The 24314-nt window shown below is 38.7% G+C and overlaps 1 protein-coding gene across 1 annotated transcript in view; it reads right to left on the bottom strand.

The window, feature by feature from the left end:
* GLP1R (glucagon like peptide 1 receptor) overlaps nt 1-24314 on the bottom strand; it is an 81956-nt gene that overhangs the window by 32881 nt on the left and 24761 nt on the right. Inside the window, exons 2-4 of the mRNA XM_042818802.1 lie at nt 19830-19926; nt 18432-18542; nt 325-434 (exon numbers count right to left, since the gene is read on the bottom strand). Of these exons, the coding sequence (XP_042674736.1) occupies nt 325-434; nt 18432-18542; nt 19830-19926 (318 nt within the window). The remainder of the gene's footprint in view (nt 1-324; nt 435-18431; nt 18543-19829; nt 19927-24314) is intronic.

Raw genomic sequence — 24314 nt, 5'->3', positions numbered from 1 at the left:
AGGAATGGAAAAGGGATAATATTAGATGACTTCTGTAATGAGAATTTTTCCTGCTGTAAATAAGACCACTGACTGCCTCAGGAATGTCCTGCACCACAGCCTCCAGTTTAATTCTCCCGGCTGTCTCACCTACATTAACCCTAGGCTCATCTGCCTCACTTTGTTAAAGGGGAGATACCTGACATCACTGTTAGACTCATCAAAGTGAGGCACTCAGGATGAGTTGAAAACGATTACTTTGACAGGGCAAAAATCCACTTGCATCAATGATTAGTGCTGTCCTCTGGTCCTAAACAACAGTAGCAGCCAGAGAGGCACTCTTACCTGGTCAGAGGCCTCACACTCAGTCAGGTTCCTCCAGGGCAGAGTCGAGTTCTCCTTCAGCAGCCAGGTACCCTCGGAGGTGCAGAACCGGTACACCTGCCCATGCAGCACTGCCAGAAACAAGAGGGGACACAGGTCAGCTGGAGTAGCGAATGCATGCTGGGAGGCAAGGCTGCGACCTTCCCTCCTCACCAACAGCTTTCTCAGTTGGAAAGAACACAGCAGCATGGCTGCAGGAGCGCTTCACGTGCTTCCTGCCCATCAGCACTGCTGCTGCCTGGCCTCAGGGCTACAGCCTCACCTACAGTATTCACAGGAAAAAGAACACATGAAAGGTGTGCATGCTCTTTCTATTCTGAAATCATGCAGACCACTGAACAGAGAAACCTCAGAACAAATACGTTAATACAATCTCCCCAGAATGCAGCTATCTAGGCAAACATCTGCACTACAAAACAAAACCATAAATCTCTGCTTAAAGTACCATACAGTCTTTTTATTCCTTCTGTCTACATGTTTGGATAACAAATAAATAAAATATCTTTTAAAAGCAGTTAGCAACTTGATCTTGTAAAAGCAGGTACGATGAAATGGCTTATAATAAAATTACATCAGACAGCAGCACCAAAATAGGAGTACAAAGGGTAAGGACAATTGAACTTTAGCATATGAAAGTATCTAAAGTCTAATAGTTCTAAATCCTAATACAGCAGTAGTCAGTGCAGGAACCAGACATTTCTGTATTCAGGAAGAGTTTTAAGCAAAAAGAATTAAATCAAAAATCCAAACAGAAGAAACCACATAATGTGAATGGGAGAAAAAAACTATTATGTCAGTGGGAGAAGCATACGCACGTCTTGTCTCAGGAATTATTTATCACCCAAAATATTTATGAGATAGAAAACATTGGAAGCAAACAAAGAAAGATCTTAACCTATAAGGCAGCATTAGGATTGCAGCATGGTTGATACATGGAGAAATGCTCACAAAAGAACTGAGAGACCATGCAGATAACAGGAAGATGTACTAAAGGCAACTTGATACTCTCAGGGACAGGAGATCAAGTCTCGACCCTGTGGAAACAGAATATTTTCAGTTGTATATAAAGACATCTGACCTTATATAACATTAGCACAGGTTTATTACAAGGCCCTGAAAGTTTTGATGCTGAATACGTACTATACACACAAGACCTTTCATCCTCCAGCACTGCGCAAGACATGGGAGGCAAACTCAACCCCTAGGATTCTTAATTATGCCTGAATCCTGTTGTGACTCAGGCCATTTTACTTTTCAGGCAGTGCAAATACCAAACGTACAACAACCAGCTCCAGTTTGAGTAGATCAAAATGATGAACAAACTTTCCAGAAGATGTGAGTAGTTCCTGCCTCCCTACTATCATACAATATCCTTCTCTTGTATCATAATATGTTTTGTTACCATACAGTCAGTGTCTCAATTGACACCAATTATTACATATACCATATAAAATAATTGGATATCACACTCTACAATGAAAATAAATAAAAACCACTTCCAGCACATGGGGAATCTGATTTTATTTAACTTGTAAATTAATGCATTAGCTGACAAAGTTGCACAACTTTTAGAATGGGATCTTAAAGAAGCCAGTTTATTTGTAAGGTGTCAATCACACCTCATTAGAATTACATGTTAAAATGTGGATTGATGTCCAAAGCTTAAATGCTCTGTAGACCGATAAAAGACAGAGAGGAGAGGCCAAGAGTTAACACTGAAGTTAATACCATCATCTATAATGTTCTCTGATGAGAGTAAATAAAAACAAATGCTGTGGCCAGCTAAACAATTTTACTTAAGAGGAAAATGTTATCACATGACAGAATGCTCACAAACACTTCCTTACCAGCCTCCTTTTATTAGAAATAGAAGCAAATTAAATGATTTATCTGCTTAAAACAACCTGATCTGCCTTTTACAACAACACTGTGTCAAGGTCAGTGTGAGATTACTCACCTAACAGTCCCTCAGGATAAACTGAAACATTATTCAGTGAAAAAACAAATTACAGCATGTCCTATTCAATCACTTCTATTCAGGCAGAGAGATGAGAGAGTGAGGAAAAAGGACAAGAGACCAAGAGTTTTGTCTAGCTGCTGTGTGTCAAGTATTATAGAAGTCTGTTAATATATCTTCTCTATTTCAAGCAGAGGTAAATGTTTTGGAAAAGGTAACAATCTTGTCCATTAAAAAAAATGGATTCTGTAGTATTCGGGCATCACAACAGTCTTCCAGCAGACTAGTTTGTTCCTGAAGTAAGAAAAATGTTCTTTGATGGGGAATGTGGGAGTCTACACCTTCCAGCAGTTCTGTTATCAATTGGTGTGACCTGACCACTGCTCACTTAGAGTCACTGTTGGCTGTAAAAGCTGTCACAGAAGCATCATTTAGCCCCCATTCTGGCTTCTCATACAGCAAACACTAAACCCAAGACCTGTAAGCCTGTAGCTGGCAATACAGCAACAGGGTACAACCTGGACACGAAGCCTCCAGGGAGCAGGAGGAGCTCCAGCCTGCACTACTGTCCAAGAAACACATTTATCTAAATGTGTGTTTATCCTGGGCTCACTGCCACATCGTCTGAAATTATATTACCTCAACAAGCAATTTAACTACAAGTACTTTATTTAGTACCCCTTCCCACTGTTCCTCCTCCCTCCGTATATGAGTCATTCCGACTCCTTCGTTTTAGTGATGATAAAGCAACGACACAACTATGCCTTGCATTTTGTTTTGAAGGCAGAAAAGCTGACGGTCACTTCAAGTTTTTGCAGCAGGAAGAAATTTATTTTCAATTATACCCTACAGTCTGTGTGAGAGGTGGGAAAACAGATCTGAATGCACTTACTGAGAGCTCCCATCATGCTGCAACAGAATGATAAGAGAGAGTCATATGCCCAATGTCCTACAAGAAAAGATGGATGTGAGCTTACACAGACCTAATATCTACATTACAGGGTGCAAGAAGAGATGCAACTGAGCAAATGTTGTCTACGATACAGTCTGTACAAACTCATCTTGCATGCCCTGAAGTCTTCAGAGCCTGTATTTCATGCTTTACTCTTAAAAGTTAAAAACCAGAGACTTTACTCATGGAGGTGATATATTGCAGAGATCCTGCATGCAAATACATTTTTATTTTAAAACAATCAATTTGGAATTATGCTAAAAAACTAAGCATTCAAAACTTAAAGAATTGCTAAGCTAAAGACACTTATGCGGTTTTTAATTCCATCCAATAAAACTGTTTTAACTTATGCAGATATACATTTTTTGTTAGTAGAATCCATTGTTGGGTTTGTTTTTTTCTTGGGAGGGGGGATGGGAGGGGATTCTTCAGGTAAAGAATGGGGGGATGTCATTCAATGAAAAATTATCAAGCTACCAAGTCATATTTAAACATACTGAATCAAAAACTGACAACAGATCCAATGTTTTCTTAGACCATCAATTCAGCTTCCCAATGAACATTAAGCACTACTGTCTCTTTTATTTGTTCCAAAAATGAACAGTGTATACTAGTCACACATTAAAGCCAGATATATACAACAGAAAAAATTATGCAGCCACAGTATCTATTCTACATGGACATTTCACTTTTCTTAGTGATCATCATCATTTCCAGCTCTGCACTATTTTCCCTCACACAGTACAAGTCCCCATAGTTAATGAGGCAATGATCCTACAGAGAGGAGTTTGAGCTTCAGTACTTGTCTTACAAGAAGACCCATTCCGTGTAGTGCAGGAGTAAGATCTGTGGAAAAGTGGCAGAATATAGCTTCATAATTAAAAACTACTTGCATACTAGTTGCCAATAAAGGTTGTTGAGCAAAGTAAACCACAATAAATCAAAGCAATCATTAAGTTGTAACATTGTATACCGTGAGGTAGGAGTTAATATCTCAAAACAAACAAGCCAAAAAAACCCCACCACAAATCAACAACAACAACAAAAAAACCTAACCAAAAAGAAAAAAAAAATAACAAAAGCCCCACCACATCATACTGAAAAACAAGATTATTATGCTAAAAGAAGTTATACTCTTTAAGCAATTCAGGTGAATAACTTGCATTGAGAAAAAACTGTATTATGCTAGACCACGTTGAAACCTAACATAACCTTTTGAATTGTACTTTAAAAAACAAGTCATAAAAATGTGTGCATGTTTGTGTGTATTCATTTTAATAATGGAGAGTGTTTATGAACTATAAAAGATATGCGAATTAACATAATAAAAGAAGGCTCTTTATGAAATACAAGTATTTATGCTAATGATACAGCTTTGTGAAGGTTTGATAAGATACCAACAGGCACCATTAAAAGTTTTATTCAGAATAAATAAAAGTGTGCTGGAATAAATTTATTGCACGAACAAACATGATTGAAGGTTTTATATGTATGTAAAAACACTGCTAAGAGGTTCTGTGTTTTTAAGTTATTGGATCAGCAAGTTAATGTAATTAATGGAAGACATCTCATTAAAAGCATGTTAAAATAAAGTGGAAACAACAACAAAAAAAAAGATGCAATAAAAAGTTTTCTTGAAAGGTAAGAGGGGACACAGCTGAAGGCTTCCTAAAGCAGAGGAAGGACCCACTTAACTATGGCCATGATTCAAGAACTTAAAAACAAACAAACAAAACATGCATACCGTGAAAGAAAAATAAGCTAAAAGAAAAGGATGACTAGGCAAATCATCAGCATGATGCTTGGTGAGTTAAGCAAGGGAAAAAAAGAAAAAACAACAGATAACTGCTATGTTAAATATGCATAGCCAGGAGGCAGAGGTAAGTAGGCATGCAAATAAACTCGTTATTTGATGAAGCTTCTGAGCAAAACAAGAGGTCCAGAAGATGTAGTTAAAACCAGCTCCAGGTGCCACAAATAAACTGCCAATCCTTGGCAGAAGGGAAGTCTTGGTTATTTAGTTATCCTCAAAGACAACAGTACAAATTAGAATAATTGAATCATTGGTTTTCACCTCTCACTGGGCAGTGATAAAGATAAGCCAAAAATGCAAAACTGTGGGCAGGTTTTGGTGCAGGCAACTTCAAAACATAGCACGAGAAGGAATCTAATTACCAAAACAGAGACAAATAATTCTGTAAGCATTATCTGCTACATTCCAAAAGTAAAGGAGTTGGATACTTCAAAGTGGAACAGATAAAATGAAGGATCTCATGTATTTCAGAGCGAAGACATACATTTTTATTGAACAAATTTTACTCTCTGGCACTGGTTAAAAGCTTATTACTTCTGCAAAAGGAAGCCTGAAGCTGCAAAGGAAAATTGTATCAACTGGTAAAGGCTTTCCTATGGCGATAGCTCTTACAATCTCTGCAGACTTGGAATTATTTTTCCAGTACTTAGAGGAAGGAAAAAACAAAACACCACAAAATAAAACACAAAAAAACCCACCCAGCAACAAGAAAACAAAACCCAAACAGCTTGTTCACATACATTAAGAAATGCAGCCTTTGATATTACTGCTCAGGACACAGCCCTGTGCCACATCCATATATTCATGTGCTTTGTCAGTGGATTTCTCTGTTACGCAGCATGGGGATATTGATGTTGAGTCTCAAATACTGTAGAGGTGAACTCTAACATTTTTTGCCTTTCTGCCCCAACATCTTCCTCTTCTTTCTGCCTCCTTTGTCCATCTCCTTTCAGTTGCTGTCATACTATTTCTCTCCCTGCTTGTATTGCCCTCCTTGGTTCTCCAGCTTTATTCCTCCAACCATTTCTATTGTTGCAATATTTACCCATGCACTACTGATCAATAAACCTGCTGCTGATCCTCTCCCTTCACTCTGAATTTTCTTACTCCTCTCAGCTCTTTGACTTGCTGTGCCCCAAAGCCACTAGAGATTAACAGAAAAACACCCTGATTTCAGCCTCTATCCTCTTAACATGTCTCTCATCATGTTCCTCAGACATTCTCAGCACACACAAGAAGCTTCTGCTCCAGTCAAGGAGAGGAGAATTCAGTGGGAGAAAGTGCAAGGAATTCACCATGAGAAATAGAAAGTGGGATGTCTCCACTGTCCTAGCAGTCCCATTCATCCTCCTTACTCACATGCTTAAGCGCAGCATGGTTCTGACAAAACAAGTTCTTGAAAACTTTCAGCTTTAAATCAGACTTCTATTATATTGAATCACATTCAACCAAAGCTTTGCAAGTCTATAAGCTACAAAAATCAAGCTCCTAAAGAAAAAATAAAAAACAAACTATCAAATGATTTAATCACGGAAACCAGCATCGTTCCTGCCAATAGTTACTGGAGGCAGTTATGTCTAGATTGACCTTCCCATTAAAAGATGAATCTTCACAACAATATCTGAGACTTACTTCTCATCTAAAAATTGGGAATTCTTACACCATTCTATTAGTAAACTGCTCTAAGTTCGCTATTTCATCTTCATTTCTACTCTATTTTCACTGCTTCAAAAGTATTTGGCTGGACATACAATCCTTTTGACTTAAACTTTTCTTTTTCTGCCAAAGTGCAATTCTTTCTTGAAGTATTCACTGCCAATGTTACCTCAAATTTTTAAAAGCTTAGAGAAGCTCACTGACATTCATCATCCACACAAACTCAATATTTTCCACATTTTTAGCCATGCTTTAGTTCTGTTTAAATAAGATTGCTGATACTCTGCTTCATTAAGCTCTAGGACAATCATCAGCCAGGTTGTGTGTGTGGAAGTCAAGCTTCTTTTATTTTTTTTAAACTTTCAGAGGAAATATGCTGATGAGCGTTTGATCCTTTTCTTGCCTAATTCACTTCTGCTTTTTCCAATTTTCAGAAAGTAAATTAGTTTCAGAAAGGTCAGATGAGTCTGGCCAGCCACCGGCCACCACTATCATTATTATTGTCATTGAACTATTCAAGTACCAAGGCTCTCTCATAAACACCCTGCCCAGAGAACTTTCTTTCTTATTCATGGAAAATTTACAGTGATGTATGGGAGTGCTAACAGGTACCATTTGCAGTAGTTTCGAGGAGGATTTGGTGTACTCTCAAAATTCATAGCAAGGACCTGGGTCTCTCAGGGGAAGTGTAGTCTACTACTGAAAACACTCAAGGGGAAATTTAACAGCAAAACATACAAATGGAAAAGGGTCATATAGCAAATAAAGCTGTGTACATGATGAATAAGTACAATAATTGTGTAGCTTAGAACATTTTCAAGGTAAAGCAGCATTTGTGGAGTGTGAAGTGGAGGATGTTCTATAATTAAACTGCTTACACACGGGTACCTTTTAAGTCAGTCTGCATTTTTTGCATGACTACTTTGTCAAATGAAAATATTATTAAAAAAATCAAAGCAAACATAGAGCTACTAACTTCAGAAGGCAGACAGCATGATTCTTCCCCACGTTAGGTATTTACATCTATAGGTATATAGGCAAGCTGAGTTTCATACATACTGTTACCTGAGTTCTATGGGTCTTAGGAAAAGCAAGCAATCCTTCAAGTTCACTATGATACCAGAAATGTGTCTGTTACGTGAGAAAATATATACAGATTGGATGCAAGAGGAGCATTTGCCATCACTCAAAGGTGAAGTGCCAGCAATCACAGAACAAGCAGGGAAGAAGTGGGCTCTAGGTCATACAGTTCACCCAGCAAGCTGCTCTTTACCCATGCAGTTAAGGTCAAGCATTCACAGTTTATTCTGCCTTGGCATGGGAAAAAATAAAAAAATAAAAAAATAATCAATTCTAACTGATGATTAACAACATTTAAGTGAGCCAGAAAGATAATGACCTGTTCTTAGCAAAACATTTAATTATGTAGCATACAATACAGACTACGTTTATTCAGATCACGAACTATTTCATTTTACTCTTTGCCTACTATATTTAAAAGCTGTAAGTTCTCAAGCATAAAATCATTATAATTTTAAAGAGTAATATGAAGAAGGGTTTGAGGGTTTTCCCTTTAATAGAACCGTGAACAAATAAAGATACTACATATTTCAGCTACAGAAGACACTGGAACAGGTTGCCCAGAGAGGCTGTGGATGCCCCCTCCCTGGAGGCAACCAAGGCCAGGCTGGATGGGGCTGTGAGCAGCCTGGTCTAGAGGGAGGTGTCCCTGTCTGCAGAAAGGGGGGAGCTACATAATCTTAAGGGACCATTCCAACCCAGACGATGATTCTAAGACCTGTAATAACAGTTTTGATGAAGTTTAAAGAAATTGCTAAGCTTAGATCTGTCTGCTTAAGTTAAGCTATCTGTTAGATCAGCACAGACAAAGCACAGAGGTACCCTGGTAGCTTCCTTGCAGTCAGTTGTGACGATTAATTCCCACTTAAAAGAACCTTACTATTAAACTACTAAACTTGAGAAGCTGGCAGACAACTTCTCAAGAAGACGCAGAATGAGGTTCAGCTATGCAGTGGTGTGCCTTGATATCCTTGATACATTCCAAGAAATTACTTAAATAAAACAAAAACATTATACAGTCATAAGCATGTCGAAAAAAATGCCAACTTTTCTACCTCCCACAGAAGCAGTCACATCAGACCAATATCCTACTACAAAGGCATCCACCTTTTACATTATGTTCAGCAATGCAGAAGAGCACATTCTTCCTAGAGAACCTCAGGAGAGCAGCGTTGTACCTATCACGCATACACCATGAAGTCGTCCCTGTCTTCCGACAGATGCACTTCAACATTCAGCCACATGAAGTCTCCTTCTGTTCCCATTGCACATTTGAGGAGAGGTACACATGCTTTGACTGTGGCAGGTCCTTAACGAAGTCACGTAACTTACCCCAGATGAAAGTTCAGAGACCACTGCTCTATGCCATGCACCAGTCTGACACTAACCAGCAATTTCTTTAAAAATACATTTCATATTTTTAAACAAAATGGAGAATGGCATTGCCACACAGTACCCAGCAGATGCATCTGTTAAAGATTTTTTTAAATTATTTATTCTGACAGAGTCTCAACCTATCTTTGAGATGAGCAGCAAATGTTCTAATTTTTCTGGTTTACAACCAGATGGAGGCTAATAAATGGAAACCAGAGGTGAACTTGAAAAAACAAAACAGTATTTAGCAAACTGAGATTGCCAATTAGCTTAAGACAGCTTTCACTGCAAGGAAAGAAGTATAAATTTTGAATTGCTTAAGGGTTAGCAAATGCAAAGCAGGATCTCTTTCACTGAAAAAAGGTCCCACACCTTTCCAGTATTATGAGAACTTTCTGGAAACTCGCTTTTATTGGAGTAAAGAAAGGAAGAAATGTAATAAATGTCTAATCATCTTTGCTGTAGCCAATACTTGAAGTAAAATGTATTTCCCTCCTACTTGTTTAAAGACAAACAGGCAGTTTAGCAACAAGCTCACGTAGCCATAAAACAACATTGGCTTTAGAGAGATTTTGAACTATGAAACTGAATGATTGAAGAAAAAGCAGTGGAGACCAAACCAGACATGGCTTACACAGGTTCCTTAAACTAAATGTTCAAACCAGACATATAGTGCAAAACTTTCTGAAGGAAATCTCACAGACACTGCCGCTTCCTCAATTATACTGCTTTCTGTAGATTCCTCTGCAGTGTATACTGCTTCCTTTGGGCTATCTCACATGATTGATGTGTCACTGCCCCAAGTGTGAGGTCTCAGGAACACACAGAAAAAAAAACCACCTTTCATTCTGCTTTTTGTGTGAGGCACTATGGCACTCAGACACCAAGTTTGCTCCTCTCCTAAAGAGATGACAAGAAAAGCTGTTCTATGACCAGAAAGGGAATGGTGAGCACTGAAAAATGGACCTTAAGCTATTATGAGAGTGAGAAATGGGAAAGAGCTGACCTGGATGTGTCCGTGCAACTAAAGGTACTCAAAGCAGCAAGCCAGCTCTGGTCTCCTATGCAAGGCATGTGAGAAAACTGTTCCTTTCTCTGGCACAACAAGTGCTCAGAATTTAATGAAAGTTTGGTACTTTGTTAGTCTTCCAGTGGGTTCCGTAAGGTCACTGTGGACTTTGTAGTTGCACAGATAAATCATTAGGTCCTATGTCCCGATTCAGGATTGAGGTGCATCCAACAGATACCTGAGGCACCATTTCTGTATTCGTTTTCTCCAAAAAACACCCCCCACATCTGATCAAACTGAACTTGCTCACAAAAAATACAGCCATCAGAAGGTTGCTTCAAGACTCATTTGTGCCAGACCAAAATACCAACACAGACACACCCCAACAGTCATGGCAGTTCAGGTGTCAGACATCTCAAACCTAGAGATAGAGCGTTTTTTGTTTCAGTTTAGGGCCTAAAGATGAAAAGATTTTGAGCAGAGTTCTTAATAACATTTTTTTAGCACATTTTATTTACGGGTATTAATCACCTGAATTTATACCAATTCATACTGAGAGTATTTCTAACACTGCATTTCAATATAGAGTACCTGAAGCTTGAATTTTCATGTGGTCAATACCCACACATACATTTGCTACCTCATTTATCCAAATAAAGATGAATTAGTAAAATCGGCTACTATTATGGTACTACTATGGTTTACACAATTTGCCTGAAACTGGAATCCCTGGAAGGTTTTTTTTTTTTTTTAATTAAAAGGGATTTAGTGCTATTAAACAATATCAGAACCACAAAGGAGACATAATTGTAAAATGAATTGTGCAGCTCCAAGGTTTCTAAATCCACATGACGTTATGGGCAGCTAGCCTTCAATTGTAAAAAGGTAATAAGAAAAAGCACATAGCCACTGGCAGCAAGGTGAGGTGCTCTCCATCCTTTAAAGGAATACTGATCCCCTTGAAGATCTGAACTTTGGAACAGCCAAAGTATACCCAAGTATAACTTGCTGATCTTGCTGACTACAACGCAGATAGTATGACGTGCAAATTTTACCTGCTGTAACTACAGTGATGTAAAAAAACTGAGCAGCCTTTTTTAGGTTTTGTTCCTTAACACATGCATATATGACAGACCAAAAGTTCTGACTTGGGCAGCCAGAAGCATGCGAAACTTAGCTTCAACAAGCATTGGGCACAGCCCAAAATCTGTGCAGGAAATTTGAAAGAACAAATGTTTTCAGCAATAACCTCCCCTTTCTGTTACTTCAGCATCTCCCTGTGAAGATCTGCCCAACAGTGAGAGTTGCATAAGCACAAACAGAAGCAAAACAAAGAGCTGGAGTCAAATTGCCCATATAGGTATGAAATTGCTGTGAAGCCTACTGTTTCAAAGATATATTAGCAGGCTATGAGAAGTGCAAATACAAACATCTTACTGGTGATGGAGGAGGAACATGCTGCGTAACAGAAATACATGTGTCTTTTGATAATTCAGATATTTTCATTTGATATTTTCAGAGCATTTCAAAACACCATGTTGGAATATATGTCTTCCTAAAGAGAAAGCCTATGAATCTCTGAATGAATCCAGAGATCTGAACAGAATACTGTTTGTCTGAAATTCACTTCTCTCCCTCCTGTTACCCTCAATGTTTTTTATTGTTCCAAAGGGCTTCTTTGTTACATACACAAAGCTATTTTATACGGCATTAGAGAGACAAATGACTGGAGAACTCCTACTATCAGGTACTCGCAGTCTAGCATTAACTGAGCTTCTCATTCACTATACCATGAAAATCCTGTACTGTGCTGTGAGAAATACGAACCAGTAACAAAGTTGTTCTAAATATTATTAGCTCCAGCAACAGTGGCTTAACCCACACTGAAGCAGAGACTACTCTAAATCTCAGCTTAGCTTCAGTGCAAAATTGAGTATCTAGACAACTTTAATATCCTTATTTCACAATTTCCTGGTGAGTTAGGGCAATGTTCTAAATGACCAATCTATGTGAAGTGGATAAATTTTCATACAGTTGCAATCACTGCAATCAGGAAACTGATCTGCGTGGAAAAATAATGACTCAAAGAATCAGGGTAAAAAGATTCACCACATTTCATTCGGCTAAAATTCCCAATCTGATTTGCTGCATAGCCATACAGAATAGAAGAATATGTTTAGCAACTAGATATACAAAATGCAGTAGTTAAATGTCACTGAAGAAACATGTAGTTCGTGCACGCCATATCCTAGAAGTATATCAACAACTCAATGCCCAGTGTTTCAGTGGAGATACAAAATAAAATTCCTCTAAGGATTCATGTTTAATTTACTTGCCTGTCACAAAGCAAGTCCATAGCAGTACAGGGATACAAGGGTTCAAGCATACAATCATGGTCTAATTTCATGATCTTTCTACTATCCAGCTGTCACAAACACATTCTCTTCAGAGACAGTCCTTGAAGGCAGTACGCCAGTACTGAATTTGGCAAGGATACTGACACATACTAGGTAGCAAAATAAGAAAAAGGTTCAGCACTTCAAAAGAGATGAGACATGCAAATGGGACAGTACTGATTTTCTTTACTGTACTTTATAGTCTCTTTGTACACAACACTTTCCAAAAGAGGTAGAAGACAAAAGTTGCAATTACAAGGTAAGTGATAATTGTGAGACAAAACCTTGCAGCTTCAGACATTGCTCAGCATAACAGAAATGCAGACCCATTCTCCATAGGCTTGTCTTGTGAAAGAGACAAGTCAGGAACTTCTGAATAATTGCAAGTCTGAATGGACATAGACGTCTGAGACTATCTGCAGCAAGTAGAAATGGAAATCAGTTACTGTCATGTAGGGCTGGATTACCTAGCATAGCTACTAAGCAGAAAAAAAAAAAATCCCCAAATCCTTTTCAGCTTACCACTCTATTAGCCAATCTGCTGAGCTGCATCTGCTGTTGGGGGTTGCAGAAGGGTTGTCTGAAGACTGATAGTCACTAAGACAAGATGAGGAATGATACAGGAACAAGAATAAAAGCTGTTTCACAGACAAAGCCTGCAAAATCTGTAATTGATGAAGGAGAGGTCTAGCATTACAAACAATTTTCATGCGAATTCTTCTCCCCACCTCCTTTTCTGGTTCACACCAATGAAAATTTATAGCACTCAAGAGTTAAAAGGCCCAGAATCACACCAACAATTCAACAAAGAGAATCACAGAACATTTAGGGTGGAAGGGACTTCCAGAGATCTCCCAGCATGACCCCTTACCACAGGATGAACTAGAACAGATTGCTCACAGCTACGTCCAGTCAGACTTAGGCCATCTCCAAAATTTCTGTTTCAGAGTTTGACCATGCTCATAGTAAAATAATTATATTTAAAGGAAGCTTCCTGGATTTCAAGTATGTGTGCTCATATGTATCAATAAGATCTCTGCACACACATTCTGGAACTTTCTCTTCTCCCGGTTGAAGAATCCCAGCTCTCTCAACCTGTATTCACAAGAGATACTTCAACCTTTAATCACCATCACATCCAATTGCTGGACTAACTTCAGTACACAGTTTGTATGCAGAATCCAGAACAAGACTACGCATTCCAGACAGTTTCCACTCCCTAGAGCTAAGTGACAGACCATTCCCACAGAACTGCCAGTGACGCTATGGCCAGTACAGCGCAGGAAGCTGCTGACCCTCTTTGTCTCAAGGGCACATTATTGGCTTACGTTCAATTTGGTCCACCAGGGCTTACATGGCTTTCTCCCACAGAGCTGCATTCCAATCAGTCAAACCCCAGCCCCAACTGGCATGCAGTTATTTCTCTCCCCAGGACGGAGACTGTGATTTCTGCTGTGGAACTTCACAGTATTCCTGACAGACCATTTTTGGTCTGTCCAGGTCTCTCCAGGTCCTTGCAAACTTCTGTGGTGCATCTAACACTCCCTCACAGTTTTGTTCCCTCTGCAAACTCGCTGAAACCATGCTTAGTTTCATAGTCCAGGTTGTTAATAGAAACGTTAAACAGTATTACCCCCCCTTTCAGTCCTTGCAATATACCACTAGGGACTATTCTTCAAGAGGGCTTTATGCTGATGATTCCTTTGAGCCAAGCAAAACAGTTTTCAGCTCATCTCATTGTCTGCTTTTGTGTAGTTCACACTTCATCAGTTTATCAAAGAGAATGTTACAGGAGACAGTGCCAAAAGCCTTACCAAAGTCAAGATAAACATCTACTGTTCTCCCCTCACATACTGAGCTAGTCACCTTATCACAGAAAGCTCAGGTTCATCAAGCACGATTTCACCTTCATAAATCCATGCTATTTGTAATCACCTTGCCTTTTATGCGATTGGAAACAGTTCCCAGGATTATCTGCTCCATCAACTTCCCAGTGATTGATGTGAAGTTGACCACTTCACATCTCCCCACATTTTGATTGTTCTTGAAAAGAGACAGTTGCTTTCTACCAGTCCTCAGGAGCTACGCCCCCAATTTCCACAACTTTTCTAAAGATAATCAAGATTAACCTCACAGTGACAGAGTCTAATTTGTTCAGCACTTGCTGGTACAACCCATAGAATTGTGTACATTCCATTCAAGTACATCTTAGCCTGATTTTCCTCTACGAAGGGCAAGTCTTCCTTGCTCCAGACTTCACTACGGATCCTAGTGGCCTTGGATTGCTTCAGGCAAGCCTTACTGTAGTGACCATTGTGAAGAAGGCAAGGAATATCTTATCATCATTTCCATGTCCTTTTCCACAAGATCCCCCACTACATACAGCAGTGGATTCGCTTTTTCTCTCATTGGCCCCCTTTGGTTTTGATATTGCTTTAGAAGATTTTTTTTATTTTTTTTAAATTTTTTTTAAATCACCCTTAACTTGACAGATTCTGGATAGACTTTGGCTGTGTTAACACCCATTCCTGAATGCTCACTGTCTCTATATTCCTCTTAGATCATCTGTCACTGCTTCCACTTCTCTTACACTTTTAATGGAAACTGCCAGGTAACTCTCCATGCTTCCTCCATTCCCATATTTTACCATAAACAGCAGTCAATTTACTCCCCAGGGGATTTCTAGGCAGTATGGTTCTACAGCAAACTTTTCATGCATTTTAAAAACTGACTCCTAATCAAATTACAGTAGTATTAAACAAAGCAAGTTTAGCCCTTCATGGTTAATGATCTTCACTGAACTGTACCTTCAAAGAAGGTACTTTCTAAACAAGGTCTTATCTTTCCCCTTTTCTTGATTTTAAACTTATAAAGACACCTTAGCACTGCAGGGCTTCCATCTATTTTAGGTTTTAAGTAGAGAGCTATGCAAGAATAAGTAATAAACATGCTTTTGTGATTACTGTAAGTCACACGGCATCCAATTTCCTATTGTTATAGATCTTGCATTATAAGGGAGTTGCCTCCCCATTGTGGCAGTCCATTAGCATTCACTTTGAACATGACTCCACAAGACATCATGAAAATGAGTCAGGTCATGGTAATTCAGACCCCTAAATTAGGCATCACATGCTAATAGCAGCCTCTTGTGTTTTGTATTAGATGATAAAAATATTTCCTCATTCCATTCTTATTTCTCACTGATAACACATATTGAAATATGCTCACAGTATGCACAGGAGAACAAATCCAGATATATTTTCTGAAGTACTTTTGCAATCCTCCCTAGCATGCTCTATGATTTTTCAAAATGATGCTAGTCTTTTCACTGAAACAAATACAGTATTCAGGACAATTAATTTTACTTGTTTCCAAGAGTATCAAAGATTCTGCACATCCAAAAATTTATTGACCTGTAGTCTTGTTTAAAATCTTGATTCTCACCAGCAGTGATTTTTGAAAAGCAGTTGAAAGTCAAACAACTGTGTCCAGTATCTCAAAGATTGCAAGTAAGCAAGTTCAGAGGAAAGCAGTTGAATCCTGTAAGAAGTTTTAGGTTTCCAGAAGTATTAGCTATCCAGAAGCATTAGGTTTCTTGGAAGTTCTGCAGCATTATACACTTCTATCTTAATTAATTCCTAGGTAAATATTAATTCCACACATTTTAAAAAACTTGCTTATCCATTCTAAAGTTGCAGTATCTTAATGACTGATCTGAGAAGGGTAGGAAAACAGCATTTTAAAATTAGAGGTTATAAAACGATCAGTTACTACCAATACAGTTCAGATAGAGTACAAAAAAACACTCAGAAGATAGAAATATGAGGTAACATCATATTCATAATATCCACCTGGGAAAACCAAGAAATACATCTTGGAAAAAAAAAAAAAAATCACCCTGATATGTTCAATATAAACAAGACAGCAGTAAGACTGTCTATGCATAATACAAGTCATTTCAGAAAGCAAGCAGGACAGGAGTAACCAAATGGCTGTAGGAATTCCAGAGCACAGGAGCCAAGAGAATGGAAGAGATCACCTCTTCCCACATCACAAGGTCCCTAATCATTAAGCATGTTGATAATGCTGGATTTCAGAGGAAGACATGGGAACCTAATATAAAAGCTATAGCAGTTGAAAATAGCAATGCAGACTCAATTTTGTTTTAAAGTCTTATCTCTAAGTCAAGCTTGAAGTTCAACAGGAAATTTAAGGGTTACAATAGTTGACCTGTCACCTCCCAAACTGTAAGAATCAACATTGTGAACATCAAGGTTAATAATACTAAAGGGGAAGAGGTGCTCCAGACACTAAAGCAGATATTCCTACGTGGCCTATGGAAAAGACCATAGTAGATATGCTAAGTTGTCCTTGGCTGACTGCCAGACAGGAATCACACTGCACTTTTGTTGTAGTAAAGCAGTGATGGGATGAGGGGTGATGCTCTTCCATGCATGGATGTTGTCCAACTTTGTAGGTATTATGATGTTATTTTGATGTGAGAATTTTTCACTCACCTTAAAGTTAACAACAGTTCAATAAGAAAAGCAAAAACTGTTCACACAAGCAAAGCAAAATAAGCAGTTTATTCACCTCTTCACATTGGCAGGCAGATGTCCAGCCACTTCCTGGAAAGCAGGGCTTCAGCACACAGAACAGTTACTTGGAAACGCTAATGCCACAGCTATGAGTATTCCCCTTCTCTCCCTCTTTCCCTGAGCATTTTTTGGCTGAACATGCTGCCATATGGCATGGAATGTCCCTTCGATCACATCAGGTCAGCTGACTTGGCTATGTCATCTTCCAAACTCTTCCCCCCTCAGCAAGGCCAGTAAATGTATTGGAGAGAAAGCCTTGATGCTGCCCAAGCCCTTTTAAATAGCAATCAAATCACTGGTATGTTATCAATACCGTTTAAGCCACAGGTGTAAAGAACAGCACTCTGATGAAATTTACTGCCAACTAGTCAGACAGTGCAATTCCTATTCCTTATTCCATAGGATTTTCATCACTCCCGGGTCTCAAGTTACACCAAAGTTCCCCTCAACTGTACTATTTCTCATTTCCAAAAGACCTACAACTTATACTACACACCTAATCTACCTTTACCTTCAACAGAGGCTTATACAGCCTCTTTAACAGCATGATGTCCCTGACCATGGGCCAAGTTCAATCCACCACACAAGATAGCCCATTTATACTTCAAAACTTAGATCTTCATAAAGAAGTTGCACAAGTTACTGAATTCAGGGACAGATACTAGATGAAGGAATCCCCGTGAATTGCCTTCAAGTGGTGTCAGATGAATTGTATACATAAGGATGTAAAGAATATCACCTTCAGAGATTTATCTGTCAGAGAGAAAAAAAAAAAAAAAGAAGTCTCTGTGTCCACTAGTACCTTCACCTTGTGGTATTCTAACAAACAATTTTTTCCAGGAAGGAACACAACACTTCACTTTTCTACATCTACATCATTTTTCTACATCTACTACAGGAGGACCTCCTGTAACAGCTTTGCTGCTATTTCTGTTTTCAAACTGTACCATTACTATTGTTAGCTCATCTTCACCAACAAGTATCACATTACTGTTTCATTAATAGTCACTACTATTCAAACAGGAAAAGCAAATGAGAGCACAAAAATCCAGACTAAATTGAATCGTTAGAAAGTCTTTTCTCTCATCTCCTCCTGATACATGGAAATAAATACTATACTAATTCCCATTCCTGAATGCACCCATGACTCTTAAAGCCAATATCATCCTTTCAAATGCTGTGCAAGCAAAATAGGGTTGATTTAAAGCTATTCTTACAAGCAAGGACTCTTACCTGTGTTAGCCCAAGGTAAATACCAAGGGCAGCTGACATTCACATAGGTACCAGGCAGTCCATCAGGCCAGCAGGCATAGTTGTCAAATGTTCTGTTGCAGAACTTGCCTTCTGCAAAGAGATGGAAGAAAGGGCATGCCACTGTCTTGTATTAACATAGATGCAGAAAAGACTGAAGAACAAAAGATAAAATACAACATGTGCATTTAAGCCGTAATAGTATTATGCATTCAAACTTTGGAGTTAAAGATTTTTGACAAGCAAGTCTTATTTATCCCTATGAAACTGGGATGGGAAAAAGTTGGGAATATGTTGGGGAAAAAAAAAATTTAAAAAAAAAATCAGTCAATTAATCAAGGGAGAAGAAAGGCACATCAATATTAAACCATTTTTTATCTTTTCCACACCCTCATGTGTCTCAGTTGGATTTAAAATAATTTTTGCTGTGAATACTGTAGATAATCATTGCTGAGAATTGGCTCAGTCATGCGGTTGGAAGTCTAATCTAATATATAGAGATCCATCAACAAAATACCCACACACAACCATAACTTTGCATTACAGCTTAATCAACACGAGAGTACTTCAACTTCAGATTTATTAAACTGTCATTCTTAGAGGGCAGCACTCAGCCTCTCAACAGGATAATGGAGCAGAGAGAAATGAATGTTTTGCAGCCATTGTTGTCAACACCTACTGTTCTCACTCCACCATATAATAACGCGGTTAAGAGAAGGAAAACTGACAGTTTTAAGGTAATTATTCAGATACAGCTTTAGACACATCTCATCTTTTTTAGTGTGCCACAACATCACTGAAGCACAGCAGTGCCCATATTGTATCCAGTTCTGAGCGTCGCTGACAAGTCACCAGTGTCCTCTAAACACCACAATGCTGGCACACTGCAGCTGTTCTCAGCACATTGGAGCAGCTCAACTGCTAAGATGAGCCACATTCTCATTTGCACTTGGCACGTTTTCTGCATGTGTATGTTTTGTTTTAAATGCCATTTCAGCATTTTACAATGCTCAAAATAATTTCTACTATTAGATTAACATAAACAGTATGGTCCTAGACTTCTTAATTTATGTACTATCTCAACCCTTACCTCTAAATTAAATTTCAGGAGTGTTATATTAGTAACCTACTTTGATGCACTACAGCCACCACAACACATCCTGGATCCGAAGATGAAAATCTTTGCAATGATATTTTTTCTTAAAATGGTTCCTATCAGCAGAGGGAAGAGTCCCACAGAGAATAGGTTGAAGGAAATGAAACAAAAAAGAGATGGACTGGATAGTAAGCTGAAGAAGTACTTTCAAGTTCATAAATGCTCCCTTGTGACTGTTATTCTGCATTTTAACAATACTTTGTACCCCTACCAAGCAGACTTACCTGCTGCAATAGGAGGTGCCTCATACAAGTATTTCAGGCATTGGAGCTGGTACTCCTTCCACTTCTGCACAACACCAGAGAGGGATCCATCTGTACTCTGAAAGAGAAATCATGAGTCTCAGACACTGAATTCAAACCACATTTTCCATGCAGCCTAAATTGGAGGATGTGAAGAGGTCTTGCACAACCTCATCTCCTTCTATAACCACCTGATGTGCCCAGGCAGCCAAGAATGCCAATGGCATCCTGGCTTATATCAGAAATAGAGCAGTCGAAAGGACCAGGGTGGTGATCATCCTTCTGTACACAGCTCTAATGAGGCTGTACCTTGAGCACTGTGTTCAGTCCTGGGTCCCTTGCTACAAGAAAGACATTGAAGCCCCGCAGTGTGTCCAGAGGACAAAAAAGCTGCAAGGGGTCTGGAGCACAAGTCTTTTGGGGATTGGCTGAGGTAACTGGGATTATTTAGTCTGGAGGAGGCTCAGGGAGACTTTGTTGCTCTCTACAGCTCCTTGAAAGGAGGTAATGGTGAGGCAAAGGTTGGCCTCATCTTTTGGGTAACAGTGAAAGGACAAGAAGGAAGGACCTCAACTTGCACCAAGGGAGGTTCAGGTTCATTATTAGGAAATATATACACACCAGAAGAGCAGTGAGGCAGTGGCACAGGCTGCCCAGAGAGGTGGTGGAGTCACCATCCCCGAAGGTGTTTAAGGCAAGGGTAGGTGTAATACTTTAGGACATGGTTTAGTGAGCAATACTGACAATAGGTGGATAGTTAGAGTAGATGATAATAGAGGTCTTTTCAAACCTTAATGATTCTATGAATTCAAAACAGCACTACTCGTAATAAACATTACAAGATGGTACTATGTGGCTAACTGTAACTAAAGAAATCTTTTTCTGTTGGTATCATGAAGAAAGAAAAAACAACAACAACTAAGCTGTATTCTCAATGAAAACCAAGCTAAGTTAGCTTTGCTGTCTCAAATCACAGAGGGGTTTGAATTGGAAGGGACCTTTAGACCATCTAGTTCCAATCCTCTTCCATGTGCAGGGACACTTCCTACTAGACCAGGTTGCCCAAAAACTCCATCCAACCTGGCCTTGAATGCTTCCAAGAATGAAATATATTTTTTCTGAGGCTACAGAAAGAGCAGGGACTTCTTTTCAGCACAATATGACAGGCTGCAGTATCACCTTTTCCAAGGACCAAGGGGCAGAGTAGGAAGTACATACAGACTCTGCACAAAGGCAATCAGAAGTTATTAAACTACAGAATATGTGCTGGCTGTTCATTCAACCCTAACCAAAGACTCACCGTGCTCACAGAGGCCTAACTTACCCACTGCAATTAAGTACACAGGCAACAATTCACACTTCATATTCATATAAACTGAATTACAAACGTAAGGATTACCAGGCTCTAAGTAATTGATAACACAGCTAATTCAGCATTCTCTTCCCAGAATAAAATCCTGCATGGATGTCATAAAAACCTAACAGCGTAAACTCTGCAGTATAACCCTAATAGAGGAGAAAAAGTCATTTAACCCCAGCTGTTGATCAGTTTATGAAGTGAAGTGCGAGGGTTAATAACCCTCATAATTTACCTCTCACAGCTTCAACTGCAAATTTTTTGCTTTCTATTTCAGCTTCTAAACTTTTTTAGATGCTTAGAAAAAAATATAGCAGGACTTGGGAAGGTTTGTTTAAAGCCACATAGCTGTTTAAAATTTATACTGTATTTCCAGAAAGGCAACCTGGATGCTATTCACTACAAATAGTACACCTTTAAGAAATGGTTGCGTAATCTCTTTGGTAAAAAAACATTTTTGGACTACAGACCTTAAATCCCTTCTTTGCTCTTGAATCCTCCAATGATTAAAAATATAGTTTTGAGGAAGAAACAAGCAATCAGGAATACCACCACATTCATTGTGCTCCTGCCTGGATTAAGACATAACATCGAATTACAAGGATGCACTTCAACATATGATGAGAAATACAACATTTAGTAGGTATCTGTTGTGTTTTAAAGAATGGTAGCTCCCTGTATTTACAAGCAACTCTTAACTGTAGCTAGGGCCTCATGGTCATAATTTTAAAAGAATTTGGCCAACTCCCACTGAAGTCAAAACAAGTACAAGCCTGTGGATCTTTCCAACTCTGACCCTTGTCTTCCTGATTTAAATCATCCTGGTCACATTTCACTTATGCCAATAAATGCTGCCAAAGTCTGTCTGGGCTCAAGTCACCAGCACAAAAATTAATGCACCTTACTGAATGTTAACCCTGCGTGTATATGGTAACACAGAAACCTGTAGATTGAGGCTCCCTCCAACCCCTGCAATACTGTAATTCTGTGGAAACATTCTTGCCCAAATTAGAGTGTGGAGGAACACACAGCCAGGAGCTCCAGAATGTCATCTACAGATCTCTCTAGACTGAATAAGGAACGAATGACCAGTATGGGAAGAGGGAAGATCTTTCAAACCTAAGTTTCTCCCAGATAGCCTTCAGAAGGAAACTTTCAGGTTACACATTGTTTAAATGTCTTTATCTTACAAGGGTAGCCATTAAAGTTATACAGGATTGTTTTACCCCCTCTCGGTCACCATGTTGATACTTTAATACATAAATTAATAGGAACATTCTCCAGACAAACTCTGAAGTTCTAATTGAGAATAATTTCTGAAGCTACTCACTGTTCCACATCTTCCCAAAAAGTAACTGTTGATTATGCATGCAAGTGAATGCATCAAGTTGACCCAAATCCAGACTTGCAGATTAATATGTATACAGAGTTTCATTTAGAAGTGAAAGACTACATTAGAAACTATCACCACAAACCTAAAACTGTGAAAAATAGCTTGTTGGAGGCAGAGATACCTTGAAACAAAATACTCTCTTCTAAATCAAGTTTTCATTTATTGTCTTCATGAACACAGGAATAGCCAGTTGTAATTAAAAACTAGAAAAAAAAGGCAAGCCTCTATTCCTCTATTTAATGAAAAAGTAGAAATATTCTAATCTATAGTGGTTTTTCATGATGTGAGATGACAACTAACAAGATTATTTTAGTCTTAAAATTTGCTAATTAGAAACATCTTTTTGTAGAGACTGATTTAGTAGGTTTCTATTATCTACAGTCACTTGTATTAAGACAATCAAATATAAAACCCAGGACTACATATTCTCTCCATTAAACAGGTCACTCTGCTTCAGCAGTGTTACCAAAGTTAGGTTAAATTTGATTTTACTATATGCTATCTGTTGCAGCTTCTACAGGACCCATGTATATTTAGACTTAGGGTAACAGCTGATATTCAAATAACAGATACCACATTTTTTTGAGGAGTGATTTAGTTTCTTCAGCAATATCAAAGCACTAAGAATGCTTCTATGAAGACAAAGCTCCTGGGACAGTTCTCAGAATTTGGAACAAATTCAAGAGTCATATTAATTGTAGGGCTGCCTTTCATTGCTAAAAGCACCAGTTCATTCTGTTTTTGTTGAGTTTTGCCTCCTTCCATTTATACTCATCCGCAGGAGTGAGAACATCAGCAGTAGTTTTGCTGGATGAAGATATATCAAAGACAGATAGTGGAGAAGAGGATGGAAGCATAGCTGACTATTTAAAATGGAAGAATGAAAAGGCAAGAATGGGTGAAGGACATTAAGGAGGTGAGTAATGGTGAAGCTTAAGTAGCATAAATTGGAGGCAGGATAATTGAGACAGACAAAAGCACACAGACTGGGGGCCTTTCAGTGTAGGAACCTAATTAAGTGTAATTAATCTCTAGTGATAAATTAGCTCATTCACCAGTCTGAAGACCGAACGCTTTATAAAACCTCAACATCTTTACAGGAAACCCTCTTTCTGTAGCCACCATTTATATCATAGACCCTACTGTAAAAGGAAGCATTTCAACCACTTTCCAACATCTTTGAAACTATTTGAGGAAAGGCTGAGTGATTTGTGTCCGTTCAGTCTGGAAGAAAAAAGAAAAAAAAAAAAAAAAAGAAAAAGGAATGAGAAGGGATCTCATTGCTGTTTATAAATATCTAACGAGCAGAAAACAAATGGATGGGGCTGGACTCTTTTCAGTGTTGTGCAGTGACAGGATAGGAGCAACAGGCAAAAACTGGACCTCAGGAAGTTGCATATAGTTAACTGAAATAACTTCTTTACTGTGAGAGTGACGGGGCACTGAAACAGGCTGCCCAGAGAGGTTGTGGACACTGACCTAGAGGTCAGTGATCTCTAGAGGTCCCTTCCATCCTTTAGGATTCTATGATTCTATTGCTGCTCTTACAAAAAAACAGCATCCATAAGTACACAAGGTGAGCTGTGCACAAAGGCACTACTCTAATATAGTGAAATTGGAGCACAGAATACGAACGTTGAAGGGGCTGACTTTGGACAAAATACACCATGAAACTTCAGAGAGGAAAGAAGATTTCTCAGAGCTTCAGTCGGTGATT

The sequence above is a fragment of the Centrocercus urophasianus genome, unplaced genomic scaffold (genome assembly GCF_019232065.1).
Source record: "Centrocercus urophasianus isolate 14NV4802_14NV808 unplaced genomic scaffold, USGS_Curo_1.0 seq_10, whole genome shotgun sequence".
Classification (NCBI taxonomy): Eukaryota; Metazoa; Chordata; class Aves; order Galliformes; family Phasianidae; genus Centrocercus; species Centrocercus urophasianus.
The sequence above is the reverse complement of the archived record's forward strand: the minus strand, read 5'-3'. Positions and strand labels throughout refer to the sequence as shown.